Source organism: Leptodactylus fuscus, chromosome 2 (genome assembly GCF_031893055.1).
Source record: "Leptodactylus fuscus isolate aLepFus1 chromosome 2, aLepFus1.hap2, whole genome shotgun sequence".
Lineage (NCBI taxonomy): Eukaryota > Metazoa > Chordata > Amphibia > Anura > Leptodactylidae > Leptodactylus > Leptodactylus fuscus.
Window position 1 is genome coordinate 274481202 of NC_134266.1, and position 20174 is coordinate 274501375.

The following is a 20174-nucleotide window of genomic DNA, read 5'->3' on the forward strand; positions in this document are numbered from 1 at the left end:
TAAACTTTTGGAACGCCTGGTTTATTCTCGGTTAATCCGCTATCTCTCTGCTAACTCTCTGCTTGACCCCTTACAATCTGATTTCCGCGCTCTGCACTCTACTGAAACAGCTCTCACAAAAGTCTCTAATGATCTCCTAAAGGCTAAATCCAATGGTGACTTCTCTCTTCTTATTCTTCTGGACCCCTCTGCAGCTTTTGACACTGTTGACCATCAACTTCTCCTCACTATGCTCCACTCAGTCGGCCTCAATGACACTGCACTCTCCTGGTTCTCCTCTTATCTCTCAGACCGCACTTTCAGTGTATCATTTGCGGGCTCTGTTTCCTCCCCTCTTTCCCTTGCTGTTGGGGTTCCTCAGGGCTCGGTCCTAGGCCCCCTGCTCTTTTCTCTCTACACAGCCCCCATTGGACAAACCATCGCCAGATTTGGCTTCAGGTACCATCTTTATGCTGATGACACCCAATTATACACATCTTCCCGTGACATCACCCCTGCACTCATACAGAACACCAGTGACTGTCTCTCTGCTGTCTCTAATATCATGTCCTCGCTCTATCTGAAACTAAATCTCTCTAAGACTGAACTACTACTGTTTCCACCATCTAACAGATCTGTCCCTGATATATCCATTGCAGTCTCAGGCCTTACTATAACTCCTAGGCAGCATGCCCGCTGCCTCAGGGTCATATTTGACGCAGACCTTTCCTTCACCCCTCATATTGAATCACTCGCACGTTCATGTCACCTCCACCTCAAAAACATCTCCAGAATACACCCTTTCCTTACCAGAGATACACTAAAGACACTTATTGTCTCTCTGATTCATTCTCGCCTTGACTACTGTAACTCCTTACTAATCGGTCTTCCCCTCACTAAACTCTCCCCTCTACAATCTATTCTGAATGCAGCGGCCAGGCTCATCTACCAGGCTAGACGCTACAGCGATGCCTCTGGTCTGTGCCGGTCACTACATTGGCTCCCTATTCATTATAGAATAAAATATATACTTATCACCCTCATCCACAAGGCTCTCCATAATGCCGCACCTCCCTACATTTCCTCCCTCATCTCTGTCTACCGCCCAACCCGTGTTCTCCGCTCACTCAATGATCTAACACTTACATCCTCTATTATCAGAACCTCCCACGCTCGTATACAAGACTTCTCCCGAGCTGCACCACTTCTCTGGAATGCTCTACCCCGGACAATAAGATTAACTCCCAACTTCTACAGTTTCAAACGCAAACTAAAGACGCATCTTTTCAGACAAGCCTATCACAATTCCTAATGCTAACCCTTCCGTTCTTGATGCCTTTTCAGCTTAACATAGTTGTCCAAGCTCTATCCACATGTTAAAGGACACGACTAGTGACGGCTCACAAAGTTTTGTATGTGTAATGACTGTAACCTCTATTACAAAATTGTCTGAACACTGTATAAGCAATACCGCCCCTGCTACCTCTTGTGTCACCCCCTCTACCTCATAGATTGTAAGCTCTTTTGAGCAGGGCCCTCAGTCCCATTGTGTGAAATGACGTTCTTTGTTATGTATGTCTGTATCTGAACCCTATAAATTGTACAGTGCTGCGGAATATGTTGGCGCTATATAAATAAAATGTATTATTATTATTATTATTATTATTATTATTATTAGAGAAAATTCGGAACATTTTTCTTCAGTCTACAGATTAAGCTAGCGTCCACCAAATTCAGGGTAGTTTTTCTTCCTTGTCTTAGGCCTCAGTGGTCACATAAGGAATAGAGATGAGCGAACACTAAAATGTCCAAGGTTCGAAATCCGATTCGAACAGCCGCGCACTGTTCGGCTGTTCGAATGGATTTCGAACCCCATTATAGTCTATGGGGGGAAATGCTCGTTTCAGGGGTAGGCAACATTCGATAAAATTATACTTACCAAATCCACGAATGATGGTCGGGCTGGATCCCCCTTGAAGTCTTCTCCCGGCGCAGCGCCCCCGCGGCGTCTTCCGGCTGGAATTCACTCTGCCTAGGCATCGGGGCCTAGGCAGAGCCGACTGCGCATGCGCGGTTGGCTCTGCCCGACCCGACGCCTGAGCAGAGCTGACTGCGCATGCAAGGGCATGCCCGCGCATGCGCAGTCGGCTCTGCCTAGGCCGGATGCCTAGGCAGAGTGAATTCTACCCGGAAGAAGACGCGGGGACACAGCGCGGAGAAGACTTCGGAAAGGTAAGAGAAGAACCAGTGTTGATTGGCAGAATGTATAGCATTCTGCCAAACAACGCTTGTTCTGCATCGAACCTTAAACTTCGAACAGCTAGTAGTGTTCAATCAAGTACGAGTATCTCGAATACCGTAGTATTCGATGGAACACCTACTCGATCGAACACTACTCGCTCATCTCTAATAAGGAACTTATACTATAGACCTCAGCAGTCCCCAGAAGCGGTGGACGTCATTTTGAAGGTCAGAAGAGGCACCAGACGTAGCAATGAAATCCTGGAGAGATGTTTCAGATTGTTTGTTATGCTTGCCTATCTTCCTTGGGCCTCTGCTTATTAAATTCTAAAGAGAGTATAATAGTGGTTTGTGGATGACGAATTCCAAAAATTCCAGATTCTACTAGACTTGAAATATATGGACAATTTGTTACGAGCTTGACTCATTACAAACCAGTCCACTCATCCCTAGTAACAACTGTTCCGTTCAGACGCCCATCATAGAACAACCCATCATTTATGAGCAAGGAGCCAGACACTTAACAAGAACTTAAAATTTTATTGCCAACATCTGATTATTTTTGTACAGTTTTACGCTTATAGACAGTTGAATACATCTTCCTAATGCATTTACTGAACACTTCATCTCGGATACCATATATAAGAGGACTGAGAAGCCTCGGAAAACACATGAAGACTAGGAAATTGACCATGATAAAGTAATTGCCCCCAAAGTACTCAGTTATGTTAGACGTTAAAGATACCATACAAAGGAAGAGCTGAAACGCGTGGAGCATGACGGTCCTCCCAGCTTTGGAGGCGGACGATGAGCTAGAACCACTCTTCCGAGCAATCAACATAACCTTGATGTAAGTGAATAGAATGACCAGAGCCACCAGGATCAAACTACCTATGAAGGTGAAGGACCTTATGGTGTCCTGTAGTGGTTGGACGATTAACCCTTCCTGCTTACACAAAAGGTTCTGAGAGAAGAAACTTTCCTCTACCGAGGTGCTGAGTACAACTAGATCAGCTGCATTAGGAAGCAACCCAAGGATCCACATTGCCGTGATCACAGAATAAGATCTTTTCACCGTACAGAGCATTAAGTATCTCAGTGGGTAGCAAATGGCTAAGTAGCGTTCAAGGGCCATGGCCGCCAAGTTGTACGGTGTGATCCTAAAGGTGGCGGTGGTAAGAGTAAGGATGAAGTAGCAGACGGGCACTGACATGTAAAGGAATTGATAAGCCAAGGCGAGAAAGAGTCCCAGTATGAGATACAATGTGTCATTGACCAGCATGTGAGCAAACAGCACATATCGGGAAGTCTCTCGAACCCGAGGGGTGGTGAAGTAGACAATCAATAATACTGAGATAAAGTAGAGAAAAAAGCTGAAGCAAAGCAAAGTCAAGATGAAGAAGACCACGGTGATGATGTAGGTGACCCTATCGCTCAAAAGAGACATTAGGTTGCCATTGTTTAAGGATCCCGTTGAATTCATTCCCTTGTAGGATGTGGAGAAATGTATCTGGAAAGAGGAAAAAACATAATGGTAAATTAATGGACCGAGCAGAAAACCATGATATGGCTGAGAACTTCCTGACCACATTGTCAGATTATGTACTATGGTAGGACTACAAAAGACCACTTTACATTCAATGGGGTGGAAAGACACCCAACAATGCATATCAAAGCAAAAATCAAGCCTTGAGAAGGAAAGTAATGTTGTAGACCTCAGAGACACGTTTGTATGTTAGCACAGACCTGCAAAGGGGTAAAAAAAAAATTCTACGAGAATGAAAGTTCCTCTATCATTCATAAATGGAAGAAGTTTAGCCTTCCTAGATATGGCCACCCTACTATACTAAGTAATCAGATTGAAAGACCTCGGTAAGAAAGGTGATCAAGAACCCAATGGTCACTCTGGCTGAGCTCCAAAGATCCTGTGTGTAGATGGGACAAAATTCCAGAAGGTCAACCATCACTACAGCTCTCCATCAATCCTTCCTTTATGTCAGAGTCACCAGAAAGACGACACATGAAAGCCCACCTGGAGATTGTAAAATGCATCTAAAGGGCTGTAAGACTGTGAGAAACAAGAATTTCTGGTCTCATGAACCAAGACTGAAACTTTGGGCCTCAATCCTTTGTGTAATGTCTGGAAGAAACCAAGTACTGCCCATCACCTGCCCAAAACCATCCCCTGAGTGAGATATGGTGGTGGCAACATCTTTGAGGAAAGCTGCAATGCCCATCAACTGCCCACTACCATCCCTACAGAGAAACATAATAGTGGCAGCATCATGCTATGGGGGACAAGGAGGCTGAATGGAGCAAAATTGAGATATTCTTTATGAAAACCTGTTCCAAAGTGCTCTGGACCTCAGACTGCTCCAAAGGTTCATCTTCTAACCACACAATGATGACTCTAAGAACACAACCAAGACAACACAGAGCATCTTAGGGACAACTCTGTGAATGTCCTTGAGTAACCGATCCAGAGGCCTGACTGGAACTCACCAGAACATATCTGGGAGACTTGAAATGGTATCTATTGACCATTGACTTCCAGCCTGACAGAACTTGAGATGATCTCAAGAGAAGAAAGGCAGAAAAGTTGTCCAGTCAGTAATGCGAAAAAAGGGAAAAATTGTGTGAAAAACAAGTTCTACTCTTTTCACCGATCTCCCAATTTTAATTCTTCCTTGTTCCCCGCGACACCCAGAAATGATCTCTTAGTCATCACTTACCCCACTGGTGACCTGTGGCTCTGCTTCATTGGTGGTCATATCCTGTGTTTACTAGCCGGTCAACCCCCCTGGACGTGGCTTGGAATTTTCTGTATAGTATATAATGTATAGTATACTTACATTAGCTGATGTGATCCTCAGTGACTCCCTCCGGTCTGTCTCCAGATGGTAAGATTTGGATGGATCTCCTCTGGTCTCCCAGCCTTATCTACATCATTGTCTAAGGCCGGTAGACCGTCACGTAGCTCCTTCTTTAATAATGTGTCGGACCCTGTGAGAACTGACGCCTATATACTGTTCTACTACCTGAACTCCCCCTAGACCCATCATCATTCTTATCCCTTTAAGGGTACTGTTGAAGGTTATGACAAATGACTACACATGACAACCTAATTGTCTGGATAATGAGGAAAGTCTCTAGATGAAGAATCCCCAACCCAACTTCTAATGGTCTCCCTGAAGTGTAGAAGTTTGTAAACTTGCAACTTAGCTAATGGATTGGTATCCTAAGCTCAGGGGTATCTCTGCTACATCTGCTGAATATGGCCTTCATTGGAATAAACTATAGCCAAGTGGAAGTGGCCAATATGGAGAGCCTAATGCAATGTTCTAGTCTATCGGAACTGGAAAGAATTGATTTTGGGGGAGGAGAATGACAACTGCTTAAATATAGTCGCGTTGCCAAAATATAGTTGAGACTTGAGCTTTAGTTATAAGATCCTTCAAGGTTCCTACTGTACTAGTATTCAAGTCTTAATAAACATAGTCTTCAGTTGGCCACAGGTACGGATATTGGAATTCTTTACCTCCCGATCCAAACTCTTTTTGTTTTCCAAGAAGGAGAAGGCCAGATGTATCCTGGTGAATAACAAGGGATCCTATAAGGTTCAGATTTCCTATGGAATAAGTTACTGTCAGTGATGTCAAGTTTGGCTGCTAATGGGGTGGTGTAATGCCCTGGGCGGTGCAGTGTGGAGATGGAGGGGTGGAAGATATTCAAGATGGCAGATAGGGCTGGTCTTTTCCATGCGATAGTCATGGTGTTCTTTTCCCCAAAACGTTCCCTAGTTCTGCACAGTGATAAGGGGTAATAGATGAAGTGGATGGTGATACGGGGAATGAATACCTGGTGTAGGATTCATGGCTGATGGTGGTTGAGGTGTCCTTGATGTGAGGTCAATTAAAGACTTCCCCATTACAGGAATATTCACAATATACACCATGATACATGGAGGGGGCTGGAACATTTGTCTTTTGTACTGATCCTCTGACTCTTGGTCACATCTAATGGTGTAGGGCAGTCTCACAGTTCCTGGTCTTAAATGGGTTTTGCATCATCAAATGTATTTTCCATACTGATGTCCTAACCACAGGATAGGTCATCAGTAGCTGATATTTCGGGGTCCAACACCTGGTCCCTGCTCGGATCAGCTGTTGTGGCAACCTCCAGGTGCCAGAAATTGCTACAGTTGCCTAGAAGTAGTTCTCGGAAATTTCAGTGCCGCTGCTATTACTTAAATAGGAACAGTCTGTGCATGCTCCCCATCCACTAGGAGTTTCCAGCACCTGCTGCTAAAACAGATGATTTGTGCAGGGATGGGGTGTCAGACCCCAAAGATCACATACTGATGACCTGTGAACAGGTCATCAATATGAACAATCAATTTGGGGATGGAAAACCCCTTTACTGCCTCTAAAACTCCATCTTGTTGCTTCAGCTATCCTGGCTAACCTGACCCATCCACGTGACGCCTGGGACATTACTGTAAAGGCCAGAAGCCTGCTATGAGTAACACCGGATCCAGGAGAGGTGAGTTAATAACAGTATTTATCATGTTTCATCACCTCCCCCGAGTCTCTGATTATTATACTCTATATTATACTCTGAAAAGACCCCTGAATCAGGCCCACACCACTAATGAGGCAAGCTGAGGCAGCTGCCTCAGGCAGCACTTTCAGAAGGGCGGCAATTTTGTATTTTTTTCTAAACTAGCCCAAAACAAAACTGAGTGGACCTGTCCTGGGTTGGCTTAGACCTCTGCATTTCAGTGCAGGCAGCAATGATAAGACATCATCACTAGAGATGAGCGAACAGTGTTCTATCGAACACATGTTCGATCGGATATCAGGGTGTTCGCCATGTTCGAATCGAATCGAACACCACGTGGTAAAGTGCGCCAAAATTCGATTCCCCTCCCACCTTCCCTGGCGCCTTTTTTGCACCAATAACAGCGCAGGGGAGGTGGGACAGGAACTACGACACTGGGGGCATTGAAAAAAATTGGAAAAAGTCATTGGCTGCCGAAATCAGGTGACCTCCATTTTAGACGAATAGTGGATTTCAAATCCGGGTCATATGAGAATGTGAACTTTGTGACTATGAGACAGGGATAGCTGTACAGGCAGGGATAGCTAGGGATAACCTTTATTTAGGGGGGAATGTTATTAAAAATAACTTTTTGGGGCTCTATCGGGTGTGTAATTGTGATTTTTGTGAGATAAACTTTTTCCCATAGGGATGCATTGGCCAGCGCTGATTGGCCGAATTCCATACTCTGGCCAATCAGTGCTGGCCAATGCATTCTATTAGCTTGATGAAGCAGAGTGTGCACAAGGGTTCAAGCGCACCCTCGGCTCTGATGTAGGAGAGCCGAGGGTGCACTTGAACCCTTGTGCACCCTCAGCTCTGCTACATCAGAGCCGAGGGTGCGCTTGAACCCTTGTGCACACTCTGCTTCATCAAGCTAATAGAATGCATTGGCCAGCGCTGATTGGCCAATGTATTCTATTAGCCTGATGAAGTAGAGCTGAATGTGTGTGCTAAGCACACACATTCAGCTCTACTTCATCGGGCTAATAGAATGCATTGGCCAGCGCTGATTGGCCAGAGTACGGAACTCGACCAATCAGCGCTGGCTCTGCTGGAGGAGGCGGAGTCTAAGATCGCTCCACACCAGTCTCCATTCAGGTCCGACCTTAGACTCCGCCTCCTCCGGCAGAGCCAGCGCTGATTGGCCGAAGGCTGGCCAATGCATTCCTATGCGAATGCAGAGACTTAGCAGTGCTGAGTCAGTTTTGCTCAACTACACATCTGATGCACACTCGGCACTGCTACATCAGATGTAGCAATCTGATGTAGCAGAGCCGAGGGTGCACTAGAACCCCTGTGCAAACTCAGTTCACGCTAATAGAATGCATTGGCCAGCGCTGATTGGCCAATGCATTCTATTAGCCCGATGAAGTAGAGCTGAATGTGTGTGCTAAGCACACACATTCAGCACTGCTTCATCACGCCAATACAATGCATTAGCCAGTGCTGATTGGCCAGAGTACGGAATTCGGCCAATCAGCGCTGGCTCTGCTGGAGGAGGTGGAGTCTAAGATCGCTCCACACCAGTCTCCATTCAGGTCCGACCTTAGACTCCGCCTCCTCCAGCAGAGCCAGCGCTGATTGGCCGAATTCCGTACTCTGGCCAATCAGCACTGGCTAATGCATTGTATTGGCTTGATGAAGCAGTGCTGAATGTGTGTGCTTAGCACACACATTCAGCTCTACTTCATCGGGCTAATAGAATGCATTGGCCAGCGCTGATTGGCCGAATTCCGTACTCTGGCCAATCAGCGCTGGCCAATGCATTCTATTAGCGTGAACTGAGTTTGCACAGGGGTTCTAGTGCACCCTCGGCTCTGCTACATCAGATTGCTACATCTGATGTAGCAGTGCCGAGTGTGCATCAGATGTGTAGTTGAGCAAAACTGACTCAGCACTGCTAAGTCTGCATTCGCATAGGAATGCATTGGCCAGCCTTCGGCCAATCAGCGCTGGCTCTGCCGGAGGAGGCGGAGTCTAAGGTCGGACCTGAATGGAGACTGGTGTGGAGCGATCTTAGACTCCGCCTCCTCCAGCAGAGCCAGCGCTGATTGGCCGAATTCCGTACTCTGGCCAATCAGCACTGGCTAATGCATTGTATTGGCTTGATGAAGCAGTGCTGAATGTGTGTGCTTAGCACACACATTCAGCTCTACTTCATCGGGCTAATAGAATGCATTGGCCAATCAGCGCTGGCCAATGCATTCTATTAGCGTGAACTGAGTTTGCACAGGGGTTCTAGTGCACCCTCGGCTCTGCTACATCAGATTGCTACATCTGATGTAGCAGTGCCGAGTGTGCATCAGATGTGTAGTTGAGCAAAACTGACTCAGCACTGCTAAGTCTGCATTCGCATAGGAATGCATTGGCCAGCCTTCGGCCAATCAGCGCTGGCTCTGCCGGAGGAGGCGGAGTCTAAGGTCGGACCTGAATGGAGACTGGTGTGGAGCTATCTTAGACTCCGCCTCCTCCAGCAGAGCCAGCGCTGATTGGTCGAGTTCCGTACTCTGGCCAATCAGCACTGGCCAATGCATTTCTATGGGGAAAAGTTAGCTTGCGAAAATCGCAAACTGACAGGGATTTCCATGAAATAAAGTGACTTTTATGCCCCCAGACATGCTTCCCCTGCTGTCCCAGTGTCATTCCAGGGTGTTGGTATCATTTCCTGGGGTGTCATAGTGGACTTGGTGACCCTCCAGACACGAATTTGGGTTTCCCCCTTAACGAGTTTATGTTCCCCATAGACTATAATGGGGTTCGAAACCCATTCGAACACTCGAACAGTGAGCGGCTGTTCGAATCGAATTTCGAACCTCGAACATTTTAGTGTTCGCTCATCTCTAATCATCACACATCCTGCATTGAGAGCCAGACATCTTATGTGTCGCTGGGTGAAGAAGAGGTGGCAGCAGCTCCAGCATAATAGAGGTTGTAGGGCAATTATGCCCCACAGCGGCCCCTGCAGCCTCTCTTATGCCACACTGTGACCCCAGCAACCTTTATCATACCCCACAGTGGCCCCTACAACCTCTATTATGACCCATGGTGGCCCCCTGCAAACTCTATTATGCCCCACAGTCTATTGTGCCACTGTGGCGCATAATAGAGGCTGCAGGGGCTGCTATGGGGCATAATTCTGAAAGCAAGGGGCATTTATAAAAGCATTCATTAGGAGACATTATGAATAGAAGGGGCATCATTTATATATATCCTACTAATATTATAAATGTGAAAGTTTGGATGTTTGTGTATTTGCTACTCAATCACGCAAAAACGGATGAACAGATTTGGATGAAATATGGCACATGGATAGTTTGTAACCTCGATTAACATACAGTATAGGCTACTTTTTATCCCGGTGAATGACATGGCTTCATGACTGTTATGAATTTTTGTCCATATACTATATTACACTTCTCTTGGCAGCAGCTTATCTCAACTAATTGCAGGTTGCTGATAAAACCAGGTCTGTTATCTTTGTATGTAAATTCACAGATAACACTGAGTCCATTGTGTACAGGCATCTGTATATTATCTGATCTGCTCCAAGCAGCGTGCTAACAAAAACCCCTTTAATCCAAATTGGCAGTTTGAACATGCTGGGAAAAAGAAAATCTAATTTGTCGAAAAAATTCTAAAACAACAAAAGCTATGAAGGAACCCAGAGGTCACAGAGTTCTCCTCAAGTGGAGCTCAGGAGGATCATTGACACCAACAACATGCTCATTATATGATGTCCCAGTGAGCTGCTGAGATGCCGGAACAATCACAGGCACGGTGCAAGGGACAAGTAGAAGGAAAGCTTGTGAGCTGCTGAAAGGCTGGAACAGGCAAACCACCGACAGCAGCAATTTGCTCAATATAGGAGGATCATCAATGCCAACAATACGAAGACGAAGTCGCGGGAATGAGGCTAATCATCCAAAATGTCTGCCCAGGACAGACCTAGGGGAACCTCGTCAGGTAGGGTTGGTGGCACTGATGGTAGTTGCAGATATCTTTCTGCTGTTGCTAGTGGAAGAAACTACACGTGGTCATCTCTCATGTGGAAATTTTTTTTGTATGTTGCCAAATGGTAAATCCATGGTGAAAGGCAACATGTGCAAGGAGAAACTTAGGAATGACATCTCACATGAAAAGACATCACTATCTTAGAAAAATAGACTTGACAGTGGCATTGGCAATGAAGGTGAGCCAGGCTGTTTTACTCCACCCCATGATCTTCCTTGTAGGTAGGCCACATCTACACCTAGCACATGGTCATCATTGTTACTATCATGATCACCACAACCTGTTTCTCTTATTCCTCATTCTCTTCCAAGACAAGTTTTCCATAAGGGAATGTATGGCCAGGAGACAGCAGTATATGTCCAAGCAACCAGCAGTTGTGCAACTCAACTCAAACTGCTGCAGGAGAAGTCACTTAGTGGATTCCGCTGTTCGTTACCAACTGGTGGCATGTGCTCAACCTCGATGGAGGTGCCATTATTTCCCTAAGAAAGCTGTTCCTCCTTTATATGGCCATGTGTTGGAGAATGTGAGCCTATCCTTGGATACTTCAGTCTGGGGAAAGCTGGACACTGTTGACACGTGGAGCAGCAATTATGGACAAGGACAATATATGGCTTTCATGGCCCACTGGGCAGTCACAATCCAGAAACAAAGCAAGAAAAGGCTCTAGTTCTACCCTAGTTGTACAGGCCCAGTTCTAACACCAATGCCACCAATGTATTATAGATATATATAGTCCTAGGAGCCCTGACAGTGTTATACACTATGTATTATAGATAGGTTCCTAGGAGCCCTGACAGTGTCATACACTATGTATTATAGATAGGTTCCTAGGAGTCCTGACAGTGTTATACACTATGTATTATAGATAGATTCCTAGGAGCCCTGACAGTGTTATACGCTATGTATTATAGATAGGTTCATAGGAGCCCTGACAGTGTCATACGCTATGTATTATAGATAGGTTCCTAGGAGCCCTGACAGTGTCATACGCTATGTATTATAGATAGGTTCCTAGGAGCCCTGACAGTGTCATACGCTATGTATTATAGATAGGTTCCTAGGAGCCCTGACAGTGTCATACACTATGTATTATAGATAGGTTCCTAGGAGCCCTGACAGTGTCATACGCTATGTATTATAGATAGATTCCTAGGAGCTCTGACAGTGTCATACACTATGTATTATAGATAGGTTCCTAGGAGCCCTGACAGTGTCATACACTATGTTTTATAGATAGGTTCCTAGGAGCCCTGACAGTGTCATACACTATGTGTTATAGATAGGTTCCTAGGAGCTCTGACAGTGTCATACACTATGTATTATAGATGGGTTCCTAGGAGCCCTGACAGTGTCATACACTATGTATTATAGATGGGTTCCTAGGAGCCCTGACAGTGTCATACACTATGTTTTATAGATAGGTTCCTAGGAGCCCTGACAGTGTCATACACTATGTGTTATAGATAGGTTCCTAGGAGCTCTGACAGTGTCATACACTATGTGTTATAGATAGGTTCCTAGGAGCTCTGACAGTGTCATACACTATGTATTATAGATGGGTTCCTAGGAGCCCTGACAGTGTCATACACTATGTATTATAGATGGGTTCCTAGGAGCCCTGACAGTGTCATACACTATGTTTTATAGATAGGTTCCTAGGAGCCCTGACAGTGTCATACACTATGTGTTATAGATAGGTTCCTAGGAGCTCTGACAGTGTCATACACTATGTATTATAGATGGGTTCCTAGGAGCCCTGACAGTGTCATACACTATGTATTATAGATGGGTTCCTAGGAGCCCTGACAGTGTCATACACTATGTTTTATAGATAGGTTCCTAGGAGCCCTGACAGTGTCATACACTATGTATTATAGATAGGTTCCTAGGAGTTCTGACAGTGTCATACACTATGTATTATAGATAGGTTCATAGGAGTCCTGACAGTGTAATATACTATGTATTATAGATAGGTTCCTAGGAGCCCTGACAGTGTTATACACTATGTATTATAGATATATAGTCCTAGGAGCCCTGACAGTGTCATACACTATGTATTATAGATAGGTTCCTAGGAGCCCTGGCAGTGCCATACACTATGTATTATAGATAGATTCATAGGAGCTCTGACAGTGTCATACACTATGTATTACAGATAGGTTCCTAGGAGTCCTGACAGTGTTATACATTATGTATTATAGATAGGTTCCTAGGAGCCCTGACAGTGTTATACACTATGTATTATAGATAGGTTCCTAGGAGTCCTGACAGTGTCATATACTATGTATTATAGATAGGTTCCTAAGAGCCCTGACAGTGTTATACACAATGTATTATAGATAGGTTCCTAGGAGCCCTGACAGTGTTATACACAATGTATTATAGATAGGTTCCTAGGAGTCCTGACAGTGTTATACATTATGTATTATAGATAGGTTCCTAAGAGCCCTGACAGTGTTATACACTATGTATTATAGATAGGTACCTAGGAGCCCTGACAGTGTCATACACTATGTATTATAGATAGGTTCCTAGGAGCCCTGACAGTGTCATACACTATGTATTATAGATAGGTACCTAGGAGCCCTGACAGTGTCATACACTATGTATTATAGATAAGTTCCTAGGAGCCCTGACAGTGTTATACACTATGTATTATAGATAGGTTCCTAAGAGCCCTGACAGTGTTATACACTATGTATTATAGATAGGTTCCTAGGAGCCCTGACAGTGTCATACACTATGTATTATAGATAGGTTCCTAGGAGCCCTGACAGTGTCATACACTATGTATTATAGATAGGTTCCTAAGAGCCCTGACAGTGTCATACACTATGTATTATAGATAGGTTCCTAGGAGCCCTGACAGTGTCATACACTATGTATTATAGATAGGTTCCTAGGAGCCCTGACAGTGTCATACACTATGTATTATAGATAAGTTCCTAGGAGCCCTGACAGTGTCATACACTATGTATTATAGATAGGTTCCTAGGAGCCCTGACAGTGTTATACACTATGTATTATAGATAGGTTCCTAGGAGCCATGACAGTGTTATACACTATGTATTATAGATAGGTTCCTAGGAGCCATGACAGTGTTATACACTATGTATTATAGATAGGTTCCTAGGAGTCCTGACAGTGTTATACACTATTTTTTAAATCAGTTTAAGGCTTTGTATGCCATCTGCTTTAGCATTGTTGACAATGCACCTGGTGTTCTATGTCCTAGAGAGCCCTGAACTGCATAAGGAAAGGACTCTGGACTCATTGGATCAAGGGGTTAATTTGCCTGGAGATTGGTGATGTAGGGGTTTTCTCCCTGGAGATAAGTGGCGTGTGTGAGATGGAGGAGGAAAAGTAACAGGGTCTTTATATAGGGGGGCACGTAGGCTGGTGCTTACCTTCTGCTGGTAACAGGTGAGAGGAACACCCGCCCACCCTGCCCTCTTGGTTTTTGACCTTATTTATTTGATTTTGGATAGTATCATGGTTGATTTTCTTTTCTTTTAGGTTTTTGTCATCACAGCTGGGCGGGAGTCCATGCCAGAGAAGAGAGCGTTATACTGTTACTTACGTGCCCGCTGTCTTACAGGCGGGTGCACAAGATGAAGAAGAAAGAGCAGCAGTTCAAATGGGCATGGACTTGTTTCTTGGTTATGTTTGTTATTTGTTAAATAAATGCTTTGGCCTCCCCCACATACACCATATGTAACGTTTATTGGTCTTTCTTTCAGTAATGTTCCAAAACGTAGTGACCAGGTTTGGTTAATAAGGTATATGGGTCCAAGGAGTCTCCTCCAGGACTTGGTGTGCATTTCTGTCAATAAGAACAGTGGTACACAACCTTTTTTGTATCAAGGACAACTTACATGTAGGCCAATTTTCCCATGCTTCCCCTTGCGAGGGGTTAATTCCAGTTCCTAAACTGTAACTTAGAAAAAAAGAGAAAAATAAGGTAACTACTAACCCTGAGCGTATAGCCAGAAGTAACAGATAAGATGCTTCCCAGTAACCCTGAGGCTTATGTTTTGGCTAAATGTACTGATCTTTGTGTCTATGTGCATATTAGAATATAACTAATTAAAAACAGTTTTTCGTTGCCCCTCCATACTACATGCTGGCGGACGTAAGTTACCATATTTGTACATCGCAATACGTGATGGCCATAACAAGACGCATAAAGTTCACAAGATATGAAGTCAGGTCTAATCTCTTGTTTTGTTTGTCATCCACTAGCATGAAACCTGGAAGGTCATGGCATCCATTTCATCAGACTGTGCTAACATAATTACACACTAAAATGGATGACACAGACAAATATGTGTTAACTCATGTATTGCTTATACACGTATTCATAGTTTGTAAACGCCCATTTTGTACTTTGACCAATGATAATTCATATTTCTATATGATGTAGTTTGTTATGCCTAAATTAGCATACAGCCATTATTCCTCTAGAAAAGCTGAGTAATATGTAATAAATTTTGGAACATTCTGATTACGATACTTGAGTGTCTATCTGTCTGTTCTATGAGTACTCGTGATTACGTCATCAATTTGGACTACGGCAACATATCCAGGGGCAGTTGCCCCCTAACACCCTCCACCTCCACTCACAGGTAAGAGTTTCCCCCCACAAGTAATGTTATTAAGCTGGGGGGGGGGCACTATTACAGTAATTGAGTCCTAGTAGTGCCCCCTATTACCTGTGTTTGTTTGTGTGTGGGGATATTACCTTTGGAAGGGCAGTTGCATTAACAACCAGGTACGTGGAGAGAGATCTACTGGTGGCTACACCAGCAGACTACTCTGAAAAACAGGTCCTGCACCAGATGCCTGCCAAAGCTCCTATGCATTGTATTACATGCAGCATAGGAGCTTCAGCCAATACCTAGTGGCCAGAAAGAAGTCACCCCGACTGGGCCAGCCCATTACTGGTCCACGACCCATTGTGTGGGGACCTCTGGGTTAGAGGATGTTGTGGATCCGAAATTGGCATGACTACCCTATGTGTCAGGTCTGGTAATATATGCTGATACTGGCTTGATTTATTCTTTTTCCCTTTGCTGATATATTATGTTTCATTGTGTTATACTATTTTACTCATTAGGAATTGATGCGGTTTTATTGCGGCTTTATTACATCTGGATTGGTGGTTTACAATGTTAAATGTCTTCTGTATTATTCTTTGATTCTACATCTTTTTTTTACTTTCTTCCATCATCATAACTACCAAGGTTACATTTGTAAGAAATTTGGGACCTGCAACCAAAAGTCCCATCTCCATCCTTAGGTGCTCGACAGTTATTGGTGATCATGAACGGGCAAAGTAAAAAAGGGGATAACAGAACATCAAATGTGGATTACCTGGAGACAAGCAAGATGAGGACAGAGCAAATAAATTCATTAATTTCTGACTTTGCCCATGTCCTCTGGCAGGCATACTCCTCTAGTAGACCATGGCTGCCAGTTGTTTGGACTGCTGATTCTATGCTGTTGCATAATGATATGAACCGTGGTCAAGAGTATCTGACCTCCTGACTGCTGTTCCTTTTATACAGGCATAACACAGTAAAAGGGATCGGCCACAGTCCTGGTTGGCTGCACATGAATAGCCTGAGCATGGCTACTGTTAAAGTGTGGGCCGGAGCCTCCGCTGGAGGCTGCCGGTATGCTCTGCTTCAGGCTCCATGTCCATGCTTCCGATACCTGGAGGAGGAGGGATCTCCGATGCAGTATGTGGGGGATTCTGGTCTCCTCCTAGGACCAGAGCAGCGCTTCCGGTGTCAGGAGGGTCAGCGGCGGGCTAGAGGCTATTTAGGCCTCATTGTGACTTGGCCTGCCGATGATTAATCAGTTTCCACTGCGTTCAGCTCACCCTGCCCCTCTGTTCATTTCTGTAGTTCTTCTCCTGCCTCCTACTGTGTTCATGTGTTTTGGCTTTCCATGTATGACCCTGCCTGCCTCCTAGACCACCTCTCCTTGACCTATGATTTGGATAGCTAGTGACCTCCAGTGTATGACCCAGCTCTTCAGACTACTCTTCTGCTGCATTCTCTGTTACCTCGTGACCTCCTGTATACCGACCTGGCTTGTTTGACTACGTCCTGACTACCCCTGGTTTCTGCGTGACCTCCTGTGTACCAACCCGGCCTGTACGACTTCTTGAGGTGCTTCCGCCATCCACTGGTGATCATCCGTACTGCACTCAACCCTGCTGACCAGCTTCTTGTGTTTCTTCACCCGCCTAGTTGAGTGGCTTTGGGTTTTTCTGGTTCCACTGCAACTTGGGGTGCACGGTGTGTGTAATGCTCTCTGGGTGGCTGTGGTTCTCGGTTCCAGAATTTACCAAGTTCAACTCCACCATCAGGAGCTCTGGCAAAGACCTTTGGGGCCTAGTTCTGCACCGATTTGGAGGGCAATGGACACTCAGTGCTGTATTGCCTAGTTGTGCGGGGGATTCTGGTTGCCCAGGACTAACTGTCCATTGTTATAGCACTAGGTCCCTAACAGTTGTGGTTGGAGATTAGTCTTTTTTATGCTTTGTGTGAGGGCATGAAGGAGGCATTATGGAGGGAATGTAGAGACCACTAAAGGTGCATTATACTGTGCTGCAGGGGCAATATACTGTGTCAGGAAAACTAAGAGGACATTATACTGTGTAGGTAGACACTAAGGATACTGTGGAGGCATGATCAAGTGAGGAGGCACTCAAGGAACATTCTGTGTGTGGATGCATTATTCTGTATGTGGGCCCTAAGCAGGCATCACCATTGTAAGTTACATAGAGTAGGGAACCATTACTATATTGGTCACAAAGGGACTGTGTTAAGCCAAAGGGAGCATGGGAAGGACTGAGTGGGGTCCAAATTATTTCTTAAAATAGTGAACATTTTGAGCTACTGTTTAGCTCAAATCTTAACCTGATGGCAGACCCCTGTTGTAAAGGATACCACTGTCAGAAGCCGCTTGGTCTTCCTTTGGCCCCCCTCTTACCCTGACTCACAACCCATGAGTGCCTGAGTTCATAGAATAATATGAAAAAAACTTTATAAATTTTATATATTTATTAACCCAAGTGGGTCGGTACTAACCGCTTACGCATACAGAATATACATCAGTGGATGGTCAAGCAAATACAGGTGAAAATAAGGAATACAGTACAGAAAAATAAAATGGGATTAAAAAGTGAAAAGAATACCAAACGGATCGGCAGTCTGGTGTGTTGGGGCTTTGACTGCTAGGCCTCAGGGTACTTTCATAAGTGAGCAATACTCAGGTGTCTTCACATCTCTCCCACGATAAGAACTCACCCCCTTCCCTGGTCTAAGACCATATAACTATCCTAGTCTCCTCCCTGTGTGACGTCACCAGGAAAAGAGGTCCTGGCCTACATCCTAGAACCAGATAAATATAGACAGCCATAACTCTTCGCCGGATGACTGTAGTATCAGGCGAGGGGTATGATGGGGTTTGTAACGATGTTCACATAGACACCAAGAATGACCCCCCAGATCCCTTGGATAGGGAGTTCAGTGTCTGGAGCTTTTCACTGCTTCCAATAGCAATGTGTTTCTCCCCTCTTTCTCCCCTGCTGAGACAATGATGGCAAAGAAACTGGTATTCAGGAGGCCTTGGACAAGGTTCACTATTATGTATTCTCAGCTACAAATAATTCTAAGAGAGAATTTCTTGTCTACCAAAATATACTGGATGGTGATACACAACTCTGTTGGATAGAAGTCCAAAGAACCACATGGCATAATTAGATCGTCAAGGGGTACAAAGAGATACATGCCTCAGGAAACATAGCTACATAGCATTCCAAACTCATGTCTTCCAAGCCATCGTTGGTTACCCGAAATGTGGCTGTTGCCAGAGAGATCATAACATAACAGATAGGAACAGGTTCGTATACTTCATTCACTATGGCCACCAAAAAGAAAAAGCCTATCCACCATATACAAGGTGATCAGCATTGGAACAAAGCGGGCGTGCTCTCGGATTTGAGGGGTGGTAAAGAAGATGTGCAGGATAAGAGAGATGAAGAAGAGGAAAAGAATTAAACAAAAGTAGATTAAGACACGCAGAAAAATTTTCAATGTGTCCGTGATTATATCACCAGAACTGTCTACTTGGGTATTATTACCGTTCAGAGTTGAGGACAAGACGAAGAAGACTTTGTCTATGTCCAATGGTCGTGGAGTCCATTCTAGTTCACCATGATTTCCCATAATTCCTTGTTGTATCTTTAGTTGCACTTCATCAAATTTCAACTCTATAACCTTACTGTTTTACAAATTGAAGTTTCCTTATACATTTTCTAAGGAATTGGTCCCTCAATCCATAAATGATGGGGCTGAGGAACCGCGGCAGACACATGAAGATGAGAAAGTTGAAAGTAGGGAGATAGAAGGTATTACTTCTAAACTGATCCTCAAGAATACCAGATGTCAAAGAAAATAAGCACAGGAGAAACTGCACGGCGTGGAGCAGGACGGTTTTTCCAGTTTTTAAGGCAGAGTCATGACGAAAACTCATATTCTTTGCAATGGAGATGACTCGAATGTAGGTGAAGGCAATAATAAGTCCTGAGGACACTAGGGTGAGGATGATGGAACTGTTTAGCAGAAGGCCTTGGACAAGGTTCACTACCATGTTTTCTTGTCTGCACAGGATGCTAAGTGAGAAGAATTTTTTGTCAACCAAAGCCCATAGGAAGATGAAGTCAATGATGTTGGGTGTAAGTCCGATAAACCAGATGACGATAATGGTATAATAAGACTTTTGTGGACTACAAAGAGTCACATGTCTTAGTGGGAAACATACAGCTGCATAGCGTTCCAAAGCCATGGCCGCCAGGCTATAGGGGGTGACCTTAAATGAGGCTGAGGCCAGAGAGATTGTAAAATAGCAAATAGGAACTGGTACATATATAAAGTTCACCCCGGTCACTAAAAGGAAAAGTCCATGCACCAGGAACACGGTGTCGTTGATCAGCATATGAGCAAAGAGGATGTAGCGGGCATGATCTCGGATGTGAGGAGTGGTGAAGAAGATGTGCAGTATAAGAGAGATGAAGAAGAGGAAAAGGAAGAAGCAACTGGAGACTAAGACATATAGAAAAGTCTTCATCGTGTCCGGCACTGAACTGATGGAGCTGGCCACCTGGGTCATATTACTGTACATGGTCAATGTGGTCATGACGGCAAAATAATGGTTCTTCTCCCCAGTACAAAGAACCTAGAAGAAAAGAGAAGATGATTCAGGATGAAGAAATAAAATCTGATACAATCTCGTAGAAAACTGGGGGTCTTTTCTGACCAGTTATA

At 44.5% G+C, this 20174-nt stretch overlaps 1 protein-coding gene across 1 annotated transcript; it reads right to left on the reverse strand.

Annotated features, from left to right (window-relative positions):
* Positions 1–2776: 2776 nt before the first annotated feature.
* On the reverse strand, positions 2777–19053 carry LOC142194156 (odorant receptor 131-2-like). The gene is made up of 3 exons (XM_075263172.1): positions 18992–19053; positions 4564–4630; positions 2777–3730 (listed from the first exon to the last, which is right to left on the reverse strand). Exons 1-3 carry the CDS (start codon positions 19051–19053, stop codon positions 2777–2779), a joined length of 1083 nt encoding a protein of 360 aa, XP_075119273.1.
* Between the last annotated feature and the right edge of the window lie 1121 nt (positions 19054–20174).

Excerpts from the sequence above, each read along its gene's own strand:
- LOC142194156 (XM_075263172.1), bottom strand. The coding sequence starts at position 19,053 with ATGGACTCCACGACCATTGGACATAGACAAAGTCTTCTTCGTCTTGTC. Across the intron at positions 4,631-18,991 it reads CTTGTCCTCAACTCTGAACG|AGTCATCATTGTGTGGTTAG; the intron begins GTAATAATACCC and ends TTGTGTTCTTAG. Across the intron at positions 3,731-4,563 it reads TCCAGAGCACTTTGGAACAG|ATACATTTCTCCACATCCTA; the intron begins GTTTTCATAAAG and ends TCCTCTTTCCAG.